General features: G+C 33.7%; 2 protein-coding genes across 2 annotated transcripts; one reads left to right on the top strand and one right to left on the bottom strand.

The window, feature by feature from the left end:
- Positions 1-1,962: 1,962 nt before the first annotated feature.
- LOC145122179 (uncharacterized) lies at positions 1,963-8,055 on the bottom strand. Its single transcript, XM_079057828.1, has 3 exons — positions 6,425-8,055; positions 5,391-6,060; positions 1,963-2,226 (listed from the first exon to the last, which is right to left on the bottom strand). Exons 1-3 carry the CDS (start codon positions 8,053-8,055, stop codon positions 1,963-1,965), a joined length of 2,565 nt encoding a protein of 854 aa, XP_078913954.1.
- A 6,725-nt stretch (positions 8,056-14,780) lies between these two features.
- Positions 14,781-18,679, top strand: LOC145118816 (transcription factor bHLH157-like). The gene is made up of 10 exons (XM_079054480.1): positions 14,781-15,225; positions 15,682-15,768; positions 15,886-15,988; positions 16,133-16,174; positions 16,291-16,350; positions 16,442-17,269; positions 17,403-17,504; positions 17,607-17,735; positions 18,027-18,158; positions 18,266-18,679. Exons 1-10 carry the CDS (start codon positions 15,116-15,118, stop codon positions 18,446-18,448), a joined length of 1,776 nt encoding a protein of 591 aa, XP_078910606.1. The 5' UTR covers positions 14,781-15,115; the 3' UTR covers positions 18,449-18,679.
- The last annotated feature ends 7,639 nt before the right edge of the window (positions 18,680-26,318 follow it).

Here is a 26,318-nt window from a genome sequence, read left to right as displayed (position 1 = left end):
CTCCATGACGTCCACCTATCGGTCTACTGTGACAATGTTGCAATATTTCCATTGCTTCTATTCCAAACACACATCATCTTATAATATTATCGGCAGAACTCCGAAATAAATACGGCTCATCCCAAAAATAATACTGGAGGTGGGCAAAAAACTTCTTTTGTTGGTTTGTCAAGCTGTTGGCGAGATAACCGCATGCCAAATAAATGACAATATCCACAAACTCTTCTCCCGCTATCACCATTAAGTACTCATCAATTATCGTCGATTTCGCCCTCTTTCAATTCTTCCAAGTCCAGATTCTATAACCATGAAAGATGATCGTCCGCCACATTCTACATCCCCTTTTTGTCTTTGATTTCAATCTTGAGTTCTTGAAGTAAGAGCACCCACCAAATTAACCTTGGTTTTGCATCTTGTTTACTAAACAAGTAATGAAGTGTAGAATGGCCAGTAAATACCACAGTTTTCAATATAATCAAATAAGGAAGAAATTTATCAAAAGCATAAACAACGGCAAACAACTCCTTTTCCATTGTGGTGTAATTATCTTGAATCGGAATTTAGTGTTTTGCTTGCGTAGAAAATTGATTGAAATCGGTTTTCAACCCTTTGTCCCAATAAGGCTCTCAAAGCATAGTCGCTAGCATCACACATCAACTCAAATGGCAAGTTCCAATTCGGGGCTATCATGATTGGGGCGGTAGTTAAGTTTCCCTTTAACATGTTAAAAGCAATTAAACAATAATCGAAAAAGTCAAAATTAGCATCTTTCAAAAGTAATGGAGTTAAAGGACGTATTATTTTTGAAAAATCTTTTATAAATCGGTAGTAATATCCTACGTATCCCAAGAAACTCCGCACCCCTTTCAGGTTTGTTGGAGGTGGCAATTTTTCAATCGTGTTGATTTTCGTCCGGTCCACCTCTATTCCCGTCTTGGAAACTTTGTGTCCTAACGCTATTAATTCTTTTACCATAAAATGGCATTTCTCCCAATTAAGGACCAATTTTTTCTCTTCACACCTATCAAGCATGACATCAATGTTAGATAAGCAACTATCGAAAGATTTACCAAAAACCAAAAAATTGTCCATGAAGACTTCCATGAACCTCTTCACGATGTTGTGGAAGATTGTGGCCATGCATTGTTGAAAGGTGAACGGTGCGTTACATAAACTGAAAGGCGTGCATCGGTAAGCAAATGTCCCGTAAGGACATGTAAACATCGTCTTTTCTTGGTCTCGAGGATCGATCTGGATTTGGAAATAACCTGAAAAACCATCTAAGAAACAATAGTAGAGGTGACCGGATAGATGCTCGAGCATTTGATCAATAAAAGGTAAAGGAAAATGGTCCTTTCAAGTGACATCGTTCATCTTGCGATAATCGATACACACTCGCTAACCGGTTACCGTCCTAGTCGAAATTAGCTCGTTCTTCTCCTTGGTGACCACCGTCATTTCTCCCTTCTTTGGCACCACATGAATTTGGCTCACCCATGGACTATAATAAATTTAGTAGATTATTCTTGCATCCATCAACATCACAACTTCATTCTTGACCACTTATTTCATCTTTAGGTTTAGTATTGTTTGGTTTTATATAACCGGTTTGGCATCTTCTTCCATAATGATCTTGTATGAGCAGTAAGAATGATATATCCCATTGATGTCGGTAATTCTCCATGTCATTGTGTTTTTGCGCTTCTTCAAAACTCCAACCAAGCTCTCATTTTCTATGGGCGATAGATCAGATGCAATAATGATCAGGTTCTGTTCATGTTCTTCCAACAAGGCGTATTCCAAATGTGGGGGCAATGGTTTTAAATCGAGTTTTGGAGGTTGTTTAGTAACCATTGTGTGGTAGGCAGGTATGCCACGCCATGGTGGTTCTTTAAATGCTTCTTCAGATCGCGAGTTCTCTACTGACCACAATGTGGCATGGTTTTCTCTATGTCGTGGTTGTTATGCATTGCTGATTTTAAGTTGTTCGTACTTGCTTTCCTCTAAGAGTAGTTCTAGTTCTTCAATGTCGTGTTCAACATCAAAATCCTCGTCCTTCAGTGTCCTAAAGCCCTGTGATTCTTCTTCCTTCCATTCTTTCATTTCGTTTTCCAAAAACATGTTGAAAACGTCCATCGAGAAGACCGCATCATCACTAATCTTAGAATGCTTCATCGTTTGATCTACTCCAAATATAATTGCATCGGTTCCGACTCGAAGTCTCAGCTTTGATTCATAAACATTAACCAAAACTCATGTGGCGCTAAGGAATGGTCTTCCAAGAATGATCGGAACTTGAGTATCTTCCTCCATGTCGAGCACTACGAAGTCGGACGGAATAAAAAACTTGTCGATTTTTACCAATAGGTCTTCAACGATCCCTCGTGGAAATGTAACCGACTTATTGGCCAAGTAAATTTCCATTCATATTGGCTTCGGTACCGAAAAATTAAGCTTTGAGTAAAATGAGTATGGCATGAGGTTTACACTTGCTCCCAATCCGCAAGTGCATGACTCGTGGCTAGGTTTCCGAATTGGCACGAGAAAGTCAAGCTACATGGGTCCCTCATCTTCTTTGGTAACTTGTTGAGCATGGCAGCTGAAAAATTCTCATTTAGTATAAAGCTCAAAGTTTCCTCCAACTTCTTTCGGTTTGTGAGCAGGTCCTTTAAAAACTTTGCGTATTTGGGCAGTTGAGCAACTACTCCAACGAAATACATGTTGATTTGTAAGGACCTTATGCGCTTGAGGAATTTTTTGTATTCTTCTACTTGCTTATCTTGTTTTGCGCGAATCGGATACAGAAGTGGCGGTTTGTATGCTTTAACAGGAGGTTGATTAGCGGGTTGTTCGTCTGGATGGGTTGTGGTAATCGGTTCCCCACGGCATGGTTCCTACATATTGGTACCTTCCTGTTTTCATCTAGGTTCTACATAGAGGATGGATCGTTAGTGGTTAAAGGTATTAGAGGAGTTATTACCTTTATGTGCGCCTTTCGGATAGTTTCCCAACTTGTTGCTCGATATTTAGGATCAAGGCTTGCTGATTTCGAAGTGTCGTTTTTTGTTCTTTGAGGTCTGCTTCGGTATCGTTATGTCATTTCTTGGATGCCTCGGAAAATCGGGCTAGAATAGACTTGAGATCTGGTTTCTTCTCGGATTCCGGTTGCTCTTTTTGGTAAAAGCCTCTCCCTTGTTGCCTATATTTTTATTCCTTCTCTTTCTTTTACTCATCATAAGGCTTCCACTCCCTCTTTGGCTTCCTCCAATCTTCATCCTACTTTTCACAACTCAAGTAGCAAACTTGATCCTTTCTATTCCCATTTTCATCTAAGTCGCAATCTTTAGTTAAATGAGGACCACTACAATTTTCGCATTCAACTTTTATGGCATGGATGTTTTGATTGATCTTCTTGATACTTTGATCCAATGTATCGAGTTTTGCATTAATCGCAGCTAGGCCGTCGAAAGCTCCATCTCTATTTGATTTTCCTCGCGTGACATCGTCTCTAGGATTATGGTATCCGCGTGAATATTTCATGAATTCTTCAATTAGCTCATTGTTGGTTGTGGTATTCTTCTTGGTTAGTGAGCCTTGAGAGTCTAGAAGTTGCCTTGTGCAAACATTAATGCCATTGTACAACATAAATATTTCTTGTTGCACGTTAAGATCGTGTTATGGGCAATTTCGTAACATCTCTTTGTAACATTCTAATGCCTCATATAATGACTCCACATCAAGTTGTTGGAAATTATGGATGTTCTTCTTTAGCTTGAAAATCTTTGATGGAGGGCTGAACTGTTGTATAAACTACTCATTTAGGTTGCCCTATGTCGTTTACTCCAGGTGGTAGCGATTTCAACTAAGTCTTAGCCGCATCTTTGAGTGTGAAAGGGAGAATCCTTAGTATCCCCAGTTCTCTCGTCACGTTTGGAATGTTATAGTAGTCATAAATCTCGAGGAATTCGTCAATATGTTTCTAGGCATCCTCGTGGTCTTTCTCGAAAAATGGTATATCTTTTAGCATGTTGAGGATGTGTCATTTTAGGTCGAAGTTTGTTGCATTCGTGATTACCTGTTGCACGAGACCAGGTCTGTTTTCTTCTAGCATATGTCGTTTATATTCCTCCATGGTCATGTCCGCAATATCAGCCATTTTGTTTTCTGGTTCGCTTTATTCCTCGGTTTCGGTTTTGAATTTGGGTTTTGAATCGGTTTTGTCTGATTCTTACCCTTCCTCTTTCTTTCCATTCTTTCGCGTACGAAACTATGATTCTAAATCGTTAAATATCTTCGATGAGGATCCCCTGGTCATGTACTACTTAAATAAAACAAAAATAAACACGTAAAACGAACATAAACGAAATAAAAAAAAACTATAAATTAGGTTTCGACTATGTGGAGAGAGATTTACCATGTCGTGGACACTAGAAAAATAGAAAACAAAAATTTAACTTTCTGTGGATTTTACCCCACAAAAAGGATCGAGTAACTAATGATAGATAATTTCAACTAAAATTAAACTGTTCTCCGGCAACGGCGCCAAAAACTTGATACGTATTTTATATATACTAGTTTTAATTTATATATCCTATATCTAACCAGTTTGAAACATAATTAAGCAGTGTATCTTGTCGCGAAATATTATAGTTCTAAGTAAGAAAGGGTTGTCGAAACGGGAATGATTTAAGATTAAAAATATCTACTAAAAGTTAACTAATTAAATAAAAATAAAAGTGGGGTTTTTTCTGATTTTGCAAGTTCAGAAAACTTATTAACGTTCAACTTTTGAATAACTTGAAAACAATCAAATACTTAAACTAAAAACTGAGGCAGATAACGATTTTGAAACAAGATCTAAAGAGTACTTCCATTTATATTTGATTCACCTATTCCATATAGTCGATTTTATAGATAATCCAATGAATTTAATTTCATCAGTTACTGATTTCTAATATGACTAGCAATAATGATCAAATTACTAATCATTTGATTTAATAATACTATCAATTCAGTGATCAAGTGGACAAATAATCAAATAAATCAATGTTTAGTTCAAATTATGCAAAACTTAAAATGTTCATCATATATTATCTCACACATTAAAGTTACCAACTTTCCTACTTAACCTTAGGTTTTTGGTCAAAATCCAAGTCCTACAACTTTATAGTTTATAAAATCATAAGATTCAAGCACATAAAGATGTATCTTTTTGGAGGAACTCCTCTGTTGGATCTTGGGGGTAGAACATATCTGGCTTGTTCAACCTGTGATGACTCGTGTTCTGTCGTATGGTCAGGAGTTTCTACATGCTCATGAGTTTCACATTTAGTAGATGACTCAGAGACAATGGGAGAATCAACATGCTCTTGAGTTTGAGAATTACTTACCTCTGACGCCAGGTTGGGAGGATCATTGGTAGTGGTACTATCTTCTGGACTCGTGGATTGTGACATGGTTTGGGTTCCATGATTAATTTCTACTGATGATGGCATCCATTTTATCCAACCCAATGTGTCATCATACTCCTTTTCCCCATGACCAGTATGTTGGGTATTGTAGAAATATTCGGTTTCGAGAAAGTCACAATTCATCGTGGTGTACATATGATGTTTGTTCGGACTGTAACATCGATAACCTTGTTGATTGACTCCATAACCGACAAACACACATTTCTCAGCACATGCATCAAGTTTGGAACGTTCTGATTTTGGTATGTGAACAAACACAGAACAACCAAAGATACGAGGTTCAAGGGTAAGGGTAGATGGAGGTTTGTGAAATTTAGACATGGCTTGAATTGGGGTTTTTAAGTCAAGAGCTCTTGTTGGAAGACGGTTCACAAGATAGGTTGCTGTGGCAAGAGCTTCGGGCCAAAAAGATTTCGGAACTTGGGATTCAATCATGAGCGCACGGGTTATTTCTAAGAGGAAGCGGTTTTTTCTTTCAGATACCCCATTTTGTTCGGGGGTGTGAGTGCATGAGGTTTGATGAATTATTCCTTTCTCTTGACAAAACTGTTTCATGGAAGTATTAACAAACTCCCCCCCATTATCGGACCTAAGAATTTGTATATCACTTTTAAATTGGGTTTTAACCATGGCACAAAAACTTTTGAATTTTGAAAAAACTTCGGATTTATTTTTCAAGAGGTAAATCCAAGTCATGCGGGTGCAATCATCAATGAATGCAACGAAATAACGGAAATTTTGTCCCCCCTCAACTTTTGATGGCCTCCACACATCCGAATGAATCAACAAAAAAAGGAAAATCAACCTTAGTATCATTTGATTTGTAAGTGTGTCTATGACTCTTAGCCAAAAAACATGTCTCACAATTTAAGACTTTATTTGTTGGGAATAATTCAGGAAATAAATGATGCAAGTATCCACTGGATGAGTGTCCCAATCTTCGGTGCCATAACCAAGCCTCCCTATCTGTAGATCCATGAGCTAGCATTACAGTACCTTGTCGAGTCACTTCATCCACATAGTATAGTCCTTGTTGCTCAGTACCACACCCAATGATCTTCCCCGTCCTGATGTCCTGTAAGATACAGAAGGTTGGATGCATTAGAACAACACAATTTAATTCTTTGGTAACATGACTGATCGATAGCAATTTATGAGATAAGGATGGAACATAGAGACAATTTTTTAATTTCATGTTTGGTGAAATTTGAATGGTCCCTCCTCCTTTGACTTGGAGAACTTCTCCATTTGCAGTATGAATTCTTGATTTTTGTGGTTTTGACATTGAGCACATGTCAGAAATTTCAAAAGTCATTGTATCAGTAGCACCACAATCAAATATCCATGAGTCTTTATTATTTTTTTTATTTTTTGTTGCCATGTTAACTTCCTCAACGTTAAAAGAATTTGTTGACCTGACTGTCATATTGGAACTATAGGGTTGTGAATGAAAATGTTGAGAGAGTGAAGGGTTTGAGGTGTAATTCTCAAACCCTATACATGCGATGCCCCCTAGTTCTTCTTCTTTAATTGCCGCAAAACAACAATTCCCTCCATGGTTTCCTTTTTTGGTGCTCTCTTGATTTCCGGCGGGTTTTGAGTGGTCGCCGCTGCTGGTGGTCCCTTGATTGCCAACGGCGACTGCGGCTTTGCCATCTCTCCCTTTTTTGTGTCTGTCGGCCCACCATTCCGGGTATCCCACGAGTTTGAAACACTGTTCTTTCGTATGCTTGGTCATGCCACAATGCTCGCATTTCAATCTGCTTTTATCAACCCGGGATGATGACGGATTGGATTTATGGTCTGACCGGCGACCTTTGGAAACAAGCCCTAACCCATCGGAATCACCTGTTGAGTTCAGACCCGACGCCACCCCTTGTTGTATGTTCCCGAAAATACTTTGATGTGATGTTTCTTTTTGGACAGCAGCATAGGCGGCTTCAGCAGACGGCAAGGGGTCCCACCGGAGGATCTCTCTTTTAAGGGAATCATACTTTCGATCAAGGGCATTGAGAAATTGAAACAATTTGTTTTCTGACCTGACTTTGTTGTAAGTGGCAATGTCGGTAGAATACGTCATCGGGTTTGGATCTCGCCGTTCAATTTCTCCCCAGATACCCTGCATCACGATCCAAAATTCTTCTAACGGTACGCCATTTTGTTTGAACTCGTTTGCTTTGACGTGGAGATCAAAAGTCTGAAGTTTGTCCTTGCCGCTGCTATACGTAACCGTAAGAGCATCCCATACCGTTTTCGCTGTCGGGAACTCTGTTAAGTTACTAGCAAGGACCGGCTCGATATTTTGGATGTGCCATGAAAAAACGATCAAATCATCTTGTTCCCACTGATCATCACTGGGTTCTGGCGAGTTTTGGGTGAGATGGTTTAAAAGAGTTTTCGATTTCCCCCCTATGGCGACTCGTATCATCCGAGCCCATAGAGGGTAGTTTTGGCTAGTAAGATTGAGGCTAATTTTTAGGCTATCAGAGGGATTTGGTTTTGGAATCTGGGTTTGAATTTGAACTCCATTTTTGAGGAGATTGGCTATTTGGATGGCTAGGTTATTGTTATCTTCTTCTGACATTGCTTTTGGTTCTGGTAGATGATGAGCACAAATGGTTTTTGGATCATAAACACCGCTCTGATACAAATGGTTTTTGGATCATAAACATTGTCGATTGCGAAACGCCTTGTACGGGCTTAAACAAGCCCCCCGCGCATGGTACCAACGATTTGCAGTCTATCTTTCATCCATTGGATTTCACAGCAGTCGTTCTGACACTTCTCTTTTTACATTTCACCGTAACTCTGAGGTCATATACCTTCTTTTGTATGTCGATGATATTATTCTCGCCGCATCAGATTCCTCCCTTATCAATCGTGTTATATCTCGTTTGTCCTCTGAATTTGCCATGACAGATCTTGGGCCTCTATCCTTCTTCCTCGGCATTGCTGCTACTAGGTCTTCGCAAGGTCTTTTTCTCTCCCAAACTGCATTTGTTAAAGAAATCCTTGCTCGTGCGGATATGTCTTCCTGCAACCACTGTAGCACTCCTACGGACACCAAACCTAAGCTTTCCGGTTCTGGTAAGCCGGTTTCTGACCCCACTATGTATCGAAGTCTCGCTGGTGCTCTACAATATCTGACCTTCACTCGTCCAGATATTGCTTACGCGATTCAACAAATATGTCTTTATATGCATGACCCTCGTGAACCCCATCTTCTTGCCCTCAAGCGTATACTTCGATACCTTCAGGGAACTATGTCTCATGGTCTTCATATTCGTCCGTCTCACGTTGATCGTTTGGTTGCTTATTCCGATGCTGATTGGGCTGGGTATGACATGCATTCTTTGGTCCCGCTAGAGTAAATAAATCTACCAATTTGATCGATTGTCAGTATTCAACAACATATATATTGGAAAGACATATGATTTATCGTTTCAAAAAAATAGAGTAGCATATAAGTGTGGATACTATCTTACTGATGGGATATATCTGAAGTATTTGTTTTTGTGAAACCGTTAACATGTCCGAACGAAAAAAAAAAACGAATAAAGTTCAAGACGATACAAGAATCATATGAAGTCGCAAGATTGCAAAACATAATGTAATTCGGGACACGACCATGTAAAGTCACAAGGTTGCAAAACATAATGTACTATTGTATCATATTACATAATATGATTTTAGAAGATGGAGGAAACGTGATATGACGCTATGATGAAAACAAAATTTTGTCGGTCGTTGAGGGAGTAATTGTTGGTACGCAATAGTATAGGGAAAACAGAAAAGAAGTACACCATCACGACTTTCATTACTCCTTTCACGTTGATTTGGTGGAACATATTTACAAAACTAACATACAACCCGAGGTTGAGGATTGACATGATGGTTTGTTTGACGATTCAGATGAAGATTCAGATATGTACGTTAATGATTCTGGCGAAGATTCAGACGACGATTCGAAGTGATGTAGTTTTTCATAATGCTTTATTATTTTTATTATATAATTTTTAATTATTTTTCTTGGTTTTATTATGTACTTTTTATTTTAACTAATAAAATACTTTTATTTTTATTAATTTTTTATTGATTATATTTATTTTTTAATTATAGTTTTAAAACTGTAATAATTATGTTGTAAAAAAATGAAAGAAAGTGAAAGATTACAATTTCATGGGTTTTGAAGAGTAGATAAGAATGATGAGAAAATAAAGTAACGATGAAAGGACATAAAAAAAGTTAATGGTGAAAGATAAGTACAACATTCAGTCTAACAATCACAACGACGATAACATTGTACCAAAAGAACATGTTTGTTTTATTATTTTAAGATACAATTTTAAGAAGATACTTTGTTAACTAAAAACGAGATACTTATTAGCATAAAATCTATAAACTTTTATTTAGTCAGGTATAATATTCATTGTAATCATCATATCATCATATCATATCATCGTATCATATTATGTCATATACTATATTATAAATTAAACATTTTTCTTTTCACCAAATCCATTTGAAACTCCTAAATCTTCATATTTTCATAAAATATATTTCATTTTTTAACTTAAATATATTGTTAGTTATCAACATTATCATAAATAAAAGACTTCTTAAATTATCAATATGATATAGTTAATTTGTTGATTTCAATATAGTGTTAAATACATAACCTAAATTAATATATTAAATAAACTTAAAAATATAGTGTAAAATTTAAAACCTAAAGTAAAATATGGAAAAAGGTTTTAGAAAAATTTCAACATATATATATATATATATATATATATATATATATATATATATATATAGTTAAATGGAAAATATTAAATACAACTATATTATAAATGAAACATTTTTATTTCACCACATATATTTGAAACATCCAACTCTTCCTATTTCCATAAAATATAATTAATTTATTAACTTAAATATTTATTTAATTATCAATATTATCATAATTTTTCATATTTCCATAAAATATACTTAATTTATCAACTTAAATATGTTGTTAGTTATCAACATTATCATAAATAGAAGACTTCTAAAATTATCAATATTATATAACTAATTTGTTGACTTCAATATAATGTTAAATGCATAACCTAAATTAATATATTAAATAAACTTAATATATAATTATTTGCCGTTTCAAAAAAAAAAACCTTAAAAATATCGTGCAAAATTTAAAACCTAAAATAAAAATAATAAATAAAGTTTTTAAAAAATTCCAATGTATATATTTTTTAAAACAGTTGAAACGAAAATATTAAATACAACTACATTATAAATAAAGCATTTTTTTATCATATCTATTTGAAACTCTCAACTCTTCGTATTTCCACAAAATATATTTAACTTATTAAATTAAATATATTGTTAATTATCAACATTATCATAAATAGAAGACTTCTTAAATTATCAATATGATATAGTCAATTTATTGACTTCAACATAGTATTAAATACATAACATAAATTAATATATCAAATAAAATTCAAAATATAGTGTAAAATTTAAAACCTAAAGTAAAATATCAAATAAAGTTTTTAAAATATTCAAATATATATTCTTTTAAATAGTTAAAAGGAAACTATTAAATACGATAAATATAAAAGAACATAAATCTAAAAGTCAAATTAACTAAAAGATTATCAAAAACTATTTTTTATAATAACTAAAATTTAATTAAGTTGTTTTAAAGTTAATTTATAATAATAATAGTTATAAATAATATAAAGTTATAAATTAAATTATTTTATATATAAACAATGGTTTATAATTTAAATAATTATCATATTGAAATTAAAACATCATCTAATTAAAAAAATAATAATAATTCATAACAATAATTGAAATATGTGAGAAATATAATAAATTTTATATACACGTAAAGTACACGAGCAGAGACCATTAAATGATTTGATTTTATTAAATGTTGTTTTATCTATTGTTCAAATTAATTATAACTTTACATCAACTAAATGTAATAATTATTATTTATAGTTAATATAAATGACATAAATATATTCAATACATATGAATATTAGTCTATTTTAGCGTTAAGTCGCTACAATTTAAATGGTTTTACGTTTTATGGTACTTAATTATATAAGATTGAAATATTTAAATCATTTTTATTCAACTAAATAAAAAAATATTAAATATTTAATTGTATAATATTGTGTTATATTGAAGGATTTTTTTATGTTAATGAAAATAATAATATGATTTTTTATCTTTTTAAAATTTACATTATATTTTATTGTCGATTACATATGATTAATTTTAAATTTTACAGTATAACTTATTTTCAATAATATATAATTAATAAAATTTTAACTATATAAATTTATTCGGTACAACCCTTTTACTCTAAAAGATAAAAATGTGTTCAATATTTGAGCAAGTTTCTTTTGATATTTGTTTATTAAAAACTATATTTATATACCATTTTCATGTATGATATATCTTATATTCATTGTAAGTTCTTGAAAGGCAATACAGTCTTACAAATGGTGGTGTTAACGGTGGTGGTAACGGCCATGGTGGTGGTACTGTGGCGGTGGGGTAATGATAAGGAGGAGGCAGATTGAAGAGGAGTTGCAGAAGATGTATCCCATAAAACCCTACAAACCTTAATAGTTTCAGGCCCACTCACTTATCTCACTTCCCAAGGAGAGACCACCCAATTGCGCCATCACTTCCGTTCCCTTTCTTGCCGGAATATTCTCTGCCATTAATTATTTCTTTTGGTACCTCCTTTCAACCTTTCAAATTACTCATCATCCACCCATTTCTTCATATCAAACTATTCACCCAACAATAATCATTCAAACTAATGATATTTAATGATTTAATCTACATCATAATGATATTTTAACGGGTCAAATAGGACAAGTTAAAGGCAATGAGAGTCGTTAGGGTTAATTAGAGGCACCTTGAGTCTTTACGTGATGTTAGTAAGCCTATTTGGGTATTATGAAGGGGCTAAAATGGTCTTAATTTTATATAGAAATGAGGTTAAACAAAAGTTATTGTCTTTTAAAACTTCAAAAGGCTACAATTTAAGGTTGAATTAAAACTTATAATAAATACCTTAAATGTTATATTAGAAACTTATGATATGGTTAAATATATGTTTCATGACATGCAAGGTCATCCATGGTTATGTATCAAGTATTTTCTTTCCTATTTTTATCATATAATGAAATAAAAATGATTCTTACATAATATTTTTTTCCATACATAATTTAGGCTTTATATAGTTACACAACATAATTTTTTAAAACATAAATTGTTATGTATGTAAAAAGATATTACGTTCAATACAACATGAAAATATGATTATAATTAATAACAAATAAGTCGAGTTATCTTAGAGGAATTGCGTTAAAGCAATTTTTGAGAAGTTTAATGGAAAGTACAGAGTTTATTTTGTAGTCAAAATGAGGCTAATAATAATGGATAGTTTGGTGAACCTTATAATAAGCATATTTTCTAAAGTGTTCATGAAATGATGTAATTAATAATAAAGGTATAGAATGAATCAATATGACCTATATGCTATTTTTCATCTAGAATCAAAGATAGGTGAAACTGTCTTTGCATACATAAATCTTATTATTGTTATGATACGATCAATAAAATTTTATTTTCTTGATGAAATCCTTTCTTAAAGCTTTCAAGGTGTTAAGCTTTTCACTCTAGTTGTTTTCATTTTTTTGTGTACAAAAGCACCAAATCAATTACTTGGAAACATTAACTTTGACAAAAGAGAAAAAGGAAAAGAAAAAAAATCTTACATCAGCTTATTTTTAGTTCCAATCAATTTTTATTTATGTAATTTCTAAATTTATTATGTTTATGTCTTGAGAAAAACAAAACATTATAACATTTATATATCTTTAATTCTTTATACATGTTTTATGAGGATAAAAACTATTCACAAATGCTGAAATTTCTACCTTCAGTATATTCATATGCATTTAATAAAAATAAAATTTGTACAAAAAAAAAAGTAAAACAAAAAATATTGAATAAGCTAGTTATGGTTACAATCAAGCTCTTCTCCCCCAATGAGAATTTAGAGCATCTCTAATGGGTTAATTATTTTATGATTTATTACTATTTGTTTTAAATTATTTATGATTTATTATCATCGAAGCTATAAGCATATTTGGTTTTTTCTATTCACTATTTAATATATATTGAATGGTCAATATATTTTTATGTTTAGTTTATTGAACTTTCTCATCTTCTAATCATATTTCTTTTTACTCCTAAATTCTATTTTATTTTTGAATATTTATAATTTTTGTATAAGTTAATTATTTCTATTAAATATTTAGTGACATTTTATTTATGAAATATAAATTTATAATAATTACATAAAATTTTAAACTTTTTTTCTAAATATGGCGTAATTTTTATTTTCATATTTTACATTTAAATAATAAATACCCGATTTATTTCTATTTTCGTTTGTTTGTGGCATTCAACATCTATAAAATATAATATATGCTTAAAATGACTAATTAAATGGAGGAGATTTTAAAGAATATTTTAAATATATAAGGATAAATTATGTAAAATTAATGAAAAAACTATTAAAAGAGGTTAACCATTGGAAAGATTATTTAATTATAGTTAAAATTAATAGAATATTGATATGTAAATAATTTTAAGTGATAATATAGGTTAACTTAGAAAATGCTTTTACCCTCATTACGTTCACAATATTAGTAACATTACACAAGTGATCTCATGCATGATGGACACCAACGCGTGTTCAAAATGAGTCATTCACATAATGTAGTTAAGTTTACAATTTTTCTAAAATTTATTCTCTAATGAAAAACAAAAAATTCAAATATCACAAAAATTATACCTTTTCTTCGAAATCCAAAAATTGAATAAAGCAATTCACAAAAAGACGCTACTATTCATTTCGAGTCAAGAAAGAATTCAAAATTGTCAATTTTCTTATAAATTTGAGTTTGTTTAAATATAAAAGTTTTACGTAGTAATTGAAACATTACATGTCTTTATCCCATCTTGAATTTATTATAAAATCCAACAACAAAATATTCACCTTTCCAAAAAAGAAAGGGAAATGGTTACCTCTATCAAAGGAAAAAAAAAAAAAAAAAAAAAAAAAAACTTTAAAAACACCAATTTTCTGTCTCATACTAGAGACAGCTTTATTAGGTATTGTGTGTTTTTTAGCTTTGAGCACAAAACAGCTTTTCCAGTAGACATTTGATGCCATTTGTTTATTATTTAATCAAAAATAAATATAATCTTGAAACAGAAGAATCATCATCTTGTAGTACTGTTTCTGCCAGTGTAACAACAAGACATAACAAACCATTTGCTTCATTCATTTCTGGGAAAATAAAAACTCAGCTTTCCCTTTCTGAAATTATATAGCATCATCTTTCATAAACCCAAATTTCTTGTTTCTTCAACTCTGCCATAACTGCTTTTTACGAATACTACTTTCCCAAAGCACTCGTTGTTGCAGGTGGGTTTCGTAGTCTCTTGAAGAACAACAAGAAGACGATCGAACACCCTTTTCTGTTTTCGCAAAAGAAGAAGAAGCCAATTTAGTGTCGATTCTTGATTTTCTGGGTGAAATGGGTACCTTTCAGAAGGATTCAATCGTTAAAAATGTGCTCAAGAATCTTTGTTGCAATTATGGATGGTGTTATGGTGCTTTTTGGAGCTATCAACAGCCAAATTCCTCGTATGACTCTTCATCTTCTTCACACATTTATAGTCATATATAGATACACAACTATATATGTATATATACAGAACATGTACACATTCAAGGTTATGAACTTATGGTACTCATTCTCTTGCATACATTCAATCTATTCCACTCTTCATGTTCATCTTGCGTATTCTTGATATGGGTTTCTTTTTTTTTTGGATAATGAGTTTTTTTTTCTCGATAATAAGTGTTTTTTTGGGTATCAAGAAAATGACAAGATTATATTTTGATTGGGAGTGAGATCTTCGTAGCATTGTTATTTAATGCATTATTTCCATGCACCAAGAAGATACTCCCCATGTTTTAGTGTTTACAAATTAAAGTTTATTAATTAATTGGCTTTAAGAAATATTAATTTATCACATTTTACTTGCAATTTCATTTTGACTGATTCTTGAAACCTTGAAATCATCTTTTGTTTCATAGATTGCCGATTCTGCAAGATGCATACTTTGAGGAAAAATTCGAAGGCTTGATCGATAATTCGCTTCTACAAGTACCAATTGGAGGAGGGTATGCTCATTTATCCCTAAATTTTGTATAAATTATAAAAATAATTAACTTTTTATAATCATGCTTAGTTTTTTAACGTTGATTATGATAAATTTTTCATTTCTTGATTTGTTAAAGGATAATTGGGCAAGTTGCTTACACTAACAAACACATGTGGATGACTTCAGAAGATCATTACAAACAACACAGTTTTTCGGGTTCGATCTGGGATATGTTTCTGGTATTTCATTATATCTTTACTTTCATCTTTCATATTTATATAAAAAGCTGTCATCTTTCTTGAAAAAATCAAACATTTATGATTAAACTCCAAAATGGATCCTTTCTTAATGTTCTAAGTGACACCCTTTAACTTAATTTTCAGGATGAGTATGAATTTCGTCGTCAATTTTCTTCCGGCATGAAGGTACGAATTTCAGATGGCTTATTAATGGTGGTGCTACCGTATGTCCACCACAGATGAAGTTGTACTTCTTGCATGGTTGTTTGTACGTTGGTCTCATTATCACTTTCGTTTTGCAGACAATTGTAGTCATCCCTGTGGAGCCACAAGGAGTTGTACAATTTGGGTCAAATCAGAAGGTTAATTAATCACTCGAAAAAACCACTTTTTTTCTACTTTTTGTAACAAAAATTCTTAAATCTAATTGGTCTATACGTTTTGATGATTCAGATTCTGGAAAATATGGAATTCGTAAATCAAACAAAAAGAATCTTTCGAGAAATCGTAAACGGTGGAAGACCTGAATTTGATTCGTATTCTTTAAATCAATCCTTGATATCTTCCGAAGACCTGAATCTTGTTTTTGATTCGCTCCCGGATTTTGGTATTCCCGATGAATTCTTTCGAACTGAAGACTTCAATGTTTCTCAGTGGTTTTCTCCACCGAAGAATGATTTATTCTCACCATCGATAGGATTCAACCCCTTCGATTCTGATGTAAAACGTGAATCTCCGACGATTTCTTGTATTGATATTGATGTGATCGGAAACAATGGAGGGTTGGAAGCCATTTTAGCTCCGGTGAAAGGTGGCAATCGCTCGGGTTTCCATTCTTTCAGTTCAGAATCAAAATCAAAACCAAAACCAGCCCAACATGATCATGACATTACTTCCCTTGGTCGAAAAGAAAGGTTATTCTCGAAACTCGGGATTGAAGAGGTTTTGGAGGGTATTTCTGGTATTTCAGATGTCGTTTCAACATCTTGCATCGAGGGTGATCAGGTTTCATTGAAACGAAGAAAGATAGGAAATTGTAAGTGGGAAGTGAGTTCTTTACAGAAAGAGGTGATTATGCCTAAATTAGAGACAAGTTTGCAAATGGTTGATGCTTATAGTGGGAGTGGTTCGAGTGTGGTTCTACAAGGTGAGAAGCGGGTCGAACCGGTTAAACCCACTAAGAAAAAGGCTAAACCGGGGACTAGACCTCGACCCAAAGACCGCCAACAAATTTTGGACCGAATGGCGGAGTTGAGACAATTGATTCCTAGTGGTGAGAAGGTAAAATCTTCAATTCAATAGAAGGGTAAAATGGTCATTTACTTAATTCAGACACTTCATTTAGGACTTGAAGATATAGTTATCATGTTAAGACTCGTTACTAATGTTTTTAATTGTGTTTTGTGTTTGACAGATGAGCATCGATTGTTTGTTAGATCGGACCATTAAACACATGATGTTCTTGGAAAGTGTAACGAAACAAGTAGACAGAATAAAACAAGCGGAAGAACCAAAGGTGAGAATAAAGTCATGTTCTTGAGTTTCATAGTACTTAATTTGAACCATTAACATTAAAAAAAAAACCATAAATGTAACACAATTTTGAATACTTGATCAGCGTAATAGCATTGATTCCAATGATCCACGCACCAATGGCGTGACATGGGCTTGCGAATTGGGAAATCAGACAATGGTTTGCCCTCTGATAGTTGAGGACCTTGGTGCCACCGGTCAAATGATTATAGAGGTAAATGAACTATCATATTTTTGCTCGTTTGTTTCAAAATACATAACAGGAACTGTGTTTGACATCTATTTGATTGAAGCAGACGAAAACTATAATTATTTGTCCCACAAAAAGAAAAAATATCATGTCTAGTCATGTTTCATCTTGTATAGTCATGTTAGGTTATATTATATCCTATTATATCTTGTCATGTCATATTAGTAATTTATTATTTCTTGTGTAATACAATGTCATATATTAGTAACTTATTATGCATGAATTTTGACGAGATGGATTGTACTTTTATTCTAGATGCTTTGCGAAGAACAAGGATTCTTTCTTGAGATAATGGACATAATTCGGCGTTTTGGCTTGATAATCTTGAAAGGAGTTATGGAAGCTCGTGGTGATAAAATTTATGCACGTTTCATAGTTGAACCCGAGGTAACAAATTAAAAGATTTCACTTTAGAAAATGAAAAATCATGATTAAAGAAAACATAAACGGAAAGATAAGTCTATTCTTGTTTAATTTGTAATCTTTTTTTACAGGTTAACAAGAATGTAACAAGACATGAGATATTTTTAGGGCTGGTTCAGTTTCTACAAACGATGGATCCTAATGAGGATAAAACATGCATGAAAGCTGGGAATTCTTTACTCGATGATTTCCATCAGTTTGAAATACAAAATCTTATGAATTTGGTAGATATGCAGCATTGTGTAAACTTGTAACCAAGGTTGTAAGAATGCTTTGAGTGTTCATCTAGCACCATGTTGTAATTATGGTGATTTGTGTTCGGGGAAATAAGAACCGAAAGAAATGTTGGTAAGCCGGTATGACACTTGGGCCAATATATTATTGTGGGAGGATAGATAGATACAATTGATAAGAAGTTTGAACTTTTATTTTACTTGACATTGGGATATCTTCACATAATTTACTATGATTTTTTTTTTCATTCACTACATAGTTGCCAATATTCAATAAATTTCCATAATTACAAACGTATTTTTTATTAATAAAGGTACTTTATTTATTCAGTACACCACCACCAACTTTTACGACAACCACCTCACGTTAGAGTAAGACCATGTATTTTTTTTCAATGAATACTATCTTAAACCCCTCCATATTTGAATCGGTAAGATGATGTTGAACCATTAAGAGACTTTATATTTAACTGGTGGTACCAAACGACCTGCTTCGGACTGAGTCAAATATAACCTTTCACTGGACTCAGTAAGAAAGATATCAAACATCCCTTAAACATGGTATTGCATTTAGTTACGATTTAAGTTTTAGATATAGGAAATGTTTATGTACAATATTTCGGTACGATTTAGGATTTATGTTGCACATTGTAATGTATTTGGTAAATATGTGTATGAAACAAATTTTTTTTTAGTGTAGTTATGTCTTCTTAGAACGAATGTTATCATATTTGAAATGATAAATAAACATCAAATTCAATAGCATAAACATTACATTCAGTTGGGCAAACTCATTTTCAACTGAAATACCCATATGTGGTGGTATAGATATCTAATTATTAATCTAGATATGCAGACTTCAAAATAAAAACATCTCATGTATGTGTTTTGGTTTCTAAGGTTCCAAAATTGCAAATTTGGCCATTATCGACAATTTTCATTGTGGTTTTAGTCTATCGACAAATTAAAATGACAAACTTGTCCTTATTTAATTTCCTTTTGATTTTCCTTTTGAAATAACTAAAAACAAAATGGGTCTCCATGTGCATTAAACGCACAAAATAAAAAACAAAGTAGAACAAAGAAAGAAAGAAAGAAATTTAGAGGAAATACAGGGTAATTAATTCTCTTATTCATTATCTCCAAAAAAAAGTCAAGAACAAACATAACAAAACTAAATGAATTACGTACAACTCCAAGGTTCTACATTTTATCATCAAACTTTTGATCGTGGTAGAATTCTAACCGTGGAGCTAGGGGTGTCAATTGTTGACACGACACGACAAAAATACACGAAACGAAACGAAATTGGGACGAAACTGAAATTCAAATTCGTGTTCGTGTCGTGTTCGTGTTAAGTGTAAAAAACACGATGTCGTGTCGTGTTCGTGTTTAAATTCGACACGAAATTGACACGATTTAGCATTTATTTGTCGTGTTTTTCGTGTTTGTCGTGTTTTTCGTGTTATGTATGATTAAATATTAATTAAATAAACTAATTTTTTTTATTATGTTATTTTTGTCGTGTCGTGTCGTGTTTGTCGTTTTTTAATCGGTTCGTTTTCGTGTTAGTTAAAAAAACACGACATTGTGTCCTGTCGTGTTCGTGTTAGATAAAACATTGTCGTGTCGTGTCGTGTCAGACAAAAACACGACACGATGACCCGATTTGCCACCCCTACATGGAGCCTTGCATTTAATCAAACACCTTAATTGCTTTATGTTCTAACCCATTGTTATGCGAACCTTGTAGCATCGCTACAATTCTCTACATCACCAAAATCTCCTTCATCTTCCTAGTAACCCATATGGTTTGATTAATTGCCAAAAAATAGGAGAATTTATGTAACATCCCAAAAACAATAGGAAATTTTTTTCATTTTAAAAAGACATTTTTATTAAAAAAAAATCATTCCTCCAAAACCAAGTCATAACACTACCACATTTATGGCTTTGGTCACTCGACGCCGGAAAAGAACAGTTACTCATACGATATTTTAAGTAGCTGAAGGTCTCCATCGTGTGACTATTCGAAACAGTATTGTCATACTTCTAATAATTAAGTAGCTGAAGTGAACTGAAAGATTTTGGCGGAACGTTTAGCCACTTATTAATTGGGGGGCGTGACTATAGAAGAGATTGAGTTCGACGCATTAGTTACTCTATACATAAAAAAGTGAAAATATATAGGAGTAAAACAAATGACAAAAAAGTGTCCAAATGTCAAAAAAATGTCCAAATGTCATAAATCGTCACATGAAGTAAATGTTTATGTCGCTAACTCATAAACTGGAGTTTGTCTCACATGATTTCAATGTAGCAAAAATTCGACACATATGGTCTTATAAACTATAAGTGTGACTGAAGTTGAACGTGTGTTATAGTTTGCCTACCGTTTATGTGTATAGCCACTTGTTATTTCAAAGTGGCTGTATGGATTTCGAATATCCACACCATATCACAAATGTGTATCGAATGATTTTTATTAGTCACATTGCAAAATATTCATGTAGCTATTATTTAGAGCAAAAATGATGAAAAAGTGTTAATCATTAAGTTTGATATTAGTCACGTTGAGTGTTATTTTTTGTAAATCAAGAGATAATATATTTGTAATTGTTTATGCTTCTAAATCATAAAGTCTGGTTTGTCACACATGATGTAAGTCTTAACAAAATCCACGGATGTTGTGTACAATCACGCATTTGCTTTCCCCCGATCCTCTAAAGTATCTGAAACATTTAAATCCACATCTGTAAGCTAAAGTTTAGTTAGTTTTCCAAAATACCTCACACAACAATACACATACAATACATACACACATGAGCATTCAGTCTGACTGGACCACTCTCTTGAGCCTATAACATATAGTTTGACCGCTCTCCTGAGCCTATAGTATGGGGCTGGACCATTCTCTTTGGGCCTACAATATTAAATGGACCAGTGCGGTATCTAGGCCTACAACACAAAGCAGTATCATCTTAACCCAACCACAATACATCGACATATGCCAACAAACAATAACCAGCAAACACAAGTAATCATAACAGATCTACAGATCTAACAGACCACTACATCATATCAACATCCTACACACAAAGGATATATATATATATATATATATATATATATATATATATATATATATATATATATATATTGCAGTACAAAGTATAATGAGAAAACTCACATAGCATGCTAGCAGACAATCAACACAAATCACACGAAACATAGACCAATGTTATGAGCCACCTATACAACAATTAAAGGCACATCCTCAGTCTATAGCCTAAAAGCCCTCTTGGTCAAAAGTCAACAGTCAGAGTCCACCTCAACTGACCACCACATCGTGCCCAAGCATATGTCACGTCATGGTAGCCTCATGACAAAACAGTCGTAAGACTGCCTACCACCACGTTGTGAAACCTGTTTCGACCAGCTTAATGGATTAAGCTCTTAATCCCTTGAGCCACCTATCCATACTTTTCCAAGATGCTTTCTCACATCCAAATGCATCATAAAAATCGTTGCTTTTATAGAGTTACATGTCAGTGACATCCCCATTTTCACGACCAATTTAAAACATTTTCTTATGCTTATTTAAATTTGGAGTATTCATTAATCTGTGGAACTTGTTCCCAAAACATAATATTTTAATATTTCCAAAGAAACATTTTTCATTATATAAAAACCTTGGGATGTCACCGTCAATACGAATACCTAAGCATAAACTTGTTTTAATAGGCCTTACAACAATTTATTATATTATGGCCTAACAACTCCTCAAATCACTCATCATCCATGTGCCTTCGTACCGCTACCTATGATACAAAGAAACTGCGTGGGTCAAACTTGGGGGCCTGGTGAGCACATAGGGTTTTCAACCCACAATAATTACGTTCTTTAATTAGATAATTCACATCAAATAATTCACCCGATTAACCATTATCGTTATTATACTGATCCTAAAATATTGATCACATGGGATTTATGATAAGGATCATCATTAGCAACGGGTAGACAATATTGCTTGGGGATTCCCAACGGGACCTATCATAAGGTTGTGAGCCTGCCAGTGTTTCCACTAGACTGTCTAGAATAGTCTGTGGTCATCATCTATACTCTGTTAGACGATTAGTTCATCAATAGTCAAGTCTTCTCATCATCATCTCATCATTTTCATCACCCATCACTACCCAATATATTTTATATATGAAAAATACATATACGATTAAATCAAGTAAAAATCATATAATTCATCGAACATAGATATCAAGGAATACAGATAATAGGCAAACATAACATTTAATCCTCTAGATAATTTATATCTATGTATAAGCTGAAAGTAACTATGCACCCACTTGTTAAAATGGATAAATGGAAAATTGGGCAGCCCTTCGCTTCAGCACTTAACTTTCTTTTGATGTGGCCTATGTTCATATTACTAAGCCTTAGTTTATTATTTCTTATGACTAATGATAGTCTAGAATCCTCAACAATCTCAATGTCTGAATCAAGATCTATCAAGTAAGGAGTAGAACTCGAGAGAGAGAGGGAGAGAGAGAGAGAGAGAGAGAGAGAGAGAGAGAGAGAGATAGAGAGAGAGAAATAGAGAAAGAAAGAGAGAAAGAGAGTTAGAAAGTGTAGGAAATCAAATAAGCAATGAAACCTATTTATAGGCAGTTTTGGGCATCTGCACGCCACACCCTGGCCTGGCCTGGTCGGCCACCCAGAGTGTGACATGTGGTGATCAGCGGGTGGAGCAACGTTAAGGCTTCTAGAAGCTCCCGCTGCGCCTTTTTGCACGTGACACACTCGGGAAAACTTCAAAAATTCGTAACTTCTTCACACGAACTCCGTTTTTGTCGTTTTGTATATCCGCACATAGTTATTTATGAGATCTGTAAATTTCATTTAGACTTTGTCAACTAATTTTCACTTTATTATTTATTTATTATTTTAGAAGGCTTAGATTGCTAATCTCTGTTTAAAATTCATATCTTTTTCATACGACATCCGTTCTCGACTGTCTTTATATTGACGGAATCCTATTAACGAGATATTCGAATCTCCTTTAGATTATTTTGGCTAAAAATAAACTTATCTAAAATTCGATTTCTATGCTAACACAGCTGTGCTCAAACTTCGAAAAATCATAACTTCCTCATATGAAGTCAGATTTGGATGTTCTCTATATGCATGCTCTTGGTTTTAGGATCACTACGACCTTCGTTTAGATTGCTTAGGCTAATAAGCAAATTATATGAATTTCACTATTTATGATGCAATTTGCCGTATCGGGTTGAATATGAAATTTCAAATGATCATAACTTCTCCATACGATGTCCGATTTAAGCGTTTCGTATATCCCCGAAATCCTCATCATGACTACTTCAACTTTCATCAAGGCTATTTATCTTCATTAATATTTTATTTTAGTATTTATTTTAGACATTTATTAAGTTTTCGCCTAATATTATATACACCTAATATAAGTTGTAACAACCCAAAAACCAGGATCAAATTTTTCATTTTAAATAAACACAAAAGTTACAATCGTCACATTGTTCCAAAACTATTCATTAATAATAATGTCAAATCATCAGAGTAAAATATCAAATTGCAGAAAACTAGTGAGGATTGAATGTTGCGCCATCAAGTCAGACTCTTCCCCTTAGTACCGGAAGTACCTGAAACCACAAATATAAGCTGTAAACAAAAGTTTAGTGAGTATCCCAATCATATCACATACTAAAAAGAAATCGTTTAAGTGTCATAGGCTACCCCCATGGTCTTTTCCCACAATGTCGAGGGCCAGATCTTGGTCTTACATATGAGTGTCATGGGCTACCCCCATGGTCTTTCCTTGCGATGCTGAGGGCCAAATCCCGGTCTTACACTCAAGTGTCATGGGCTACCCCCATGGTCTTCCATACCATTATCACAAAAGTCAACAACATTCTATGTAATAAGAAATGGGTTGACATTGGTGCCTTCGACCCATGAACATGGTGAGAAGACTCACCTCAGCTGCTGAAATCCCAAACCAACACTCGGGCTGCTAGGATGGATAAATTCCCGTGCTAACTAAACAATAAGGTCCCAAAACAATTGGGTCAAAATTCTGACTAAGACTTACAACATAATACTAATGTTTAAAGTGAGATGGGCCAAACTAGACCTAAAGCCAAATAAAATCCTAGGCCCCAACCAAGGATCAACTAAGGCCCACAATGAGTCCAACAACTGGAGTGACCTATCGGAAGAACGTCCAAGGCCTAAACCCATCAAACAAGCCCATCGATTTGGCCCAAAACACAAATCCAATTGATTTGGGTCGTACGGTTGGCATACATAATGGTACGTGAAACGTACAAGGTTGAAGCGGGAAATCGCGACTAATGGAGGCAGTACGCGCGGCGTACATGAAGTACGCACGGCGTACGCGGCCCCCATGCAAACCATGCAAATATGACTTAATCACTTAATACCAAACGACTAAAACTCAGATCTGGACCCCTTAAGACCATTAAGGCCATAAAGTTTCAAACTTTATGCCTTTGGGTGGATACAAAAAGCCCAAACTCTAAAACCTAGCTTATCACACTGAAACCTACACTCTAGCACATGAATGGGGACTCAACAAGGTTGAAGCTTGCACCTTTATGTTATAAAACGACTAGAAACATCTGAACATACAACTTGGAGGCTTAGGACTAGCTCATACTCACCAAGATCTAAACTTTAGGGACAAAAGGAGGAAACTGGTCTCAAAATGAAACTTAATGAAACATAACCATAGTTTGGAGCTTTATACCTTCTAGTGGTGCAAAATGAAGAGGATATGCTAGATCCAAACTTTTGAGGGAAAATATTCCTTCTTGAACAACCTTCTTCACAACCAAAAGCACACTCTATCACTAAAAAAGCTCCAAAATGCTCAAAATACACTAGGGTTTGCTAAGAGGGTCGAGAAATGGAATGGAGGCTGAGATTGGGGAGGGTCTCTGGCCATAATGAGGTTTAAATAGTGTACAAACCCTAATTCTTAGGGTTTTGGTCTGAGCCACGTACGCCCTGTGTACAGGAGTACACGCATCGTACTCACATGGAGTCTATTACGCTAAGCGTACCAGGATGTACGCCCCGCATACACAATCCATACCAAAATTTCAAGATTTTAACTTCTGGGGCCTAATGTGTAATCAAATCAAACTCAAGGGTTCAAAAGCAAACCTGAAAAATCTTAGATGTTACATAAGCACATAAATCACATAAATTCAAACAATTTACTTTTATTTATTCATCAAATTATTACAATTGTTGACCAACGTAAATTACACATCTTATTAATACCTAGCGAGAAATGCGAGCGTTACAATGTCCAATGCATGTCTTTTCCAAGCTAGGTCAAAAATGGAAGAAATGAACTCAAAAATTATACATGAGATCAAGGAATCCACAAAAGACAAGATCTGGAACATATAACCATAAATGGACCTCAAGGATCCATAAAATTACCTACTTTATATAATACATCCATTCAAAATATCAAGAACATGAAGAACAAACTTTTAAACCTAGATCTAAGAGGATTGCACACAAAAGATAGAGACTTGTGGACTTACAAGAGTCCAGAATGTATGCAAGAAGGTGATGAGGAGGTTTGTTGGCTGGATCTATGCACCAAGAACACATTCTTCTTCTGGAACTGGTGTTTCAATTAAGCTCGTAAACATCACCACTAACATAAATGAAAAGAATATTATTGATAAAATCAAATAATCTAACCACAACCACCACCTCTATAATAATAACCAGATGATATCAAAAATCAAGAAACCAAATCCATAAACAAATTAGTAAACATTTTAGAAGCTATTTAATTCAA

Source organism: Lactuca virosa, chromosome 6 (genome assembly GCF_052849685.1).
Source record: "Lactuca virosa cultivar CGN04683 chromosome 6, Lactuca_virosa_CGN04683_v6, whole genome shotgun sequence".
Classification (NCBI taxonomy): Eukaryota; Viridiplantae; Streptophyta; class Magnoliopsida; order Asterales; family Asteraceae; genus Lactuca; species Lactuca virosa.
The sequence above is the reverse complement of the archived record's forward strand: the minus strand, read 5'-3'. Positions and strand labels throughout refer to the sequence as shown.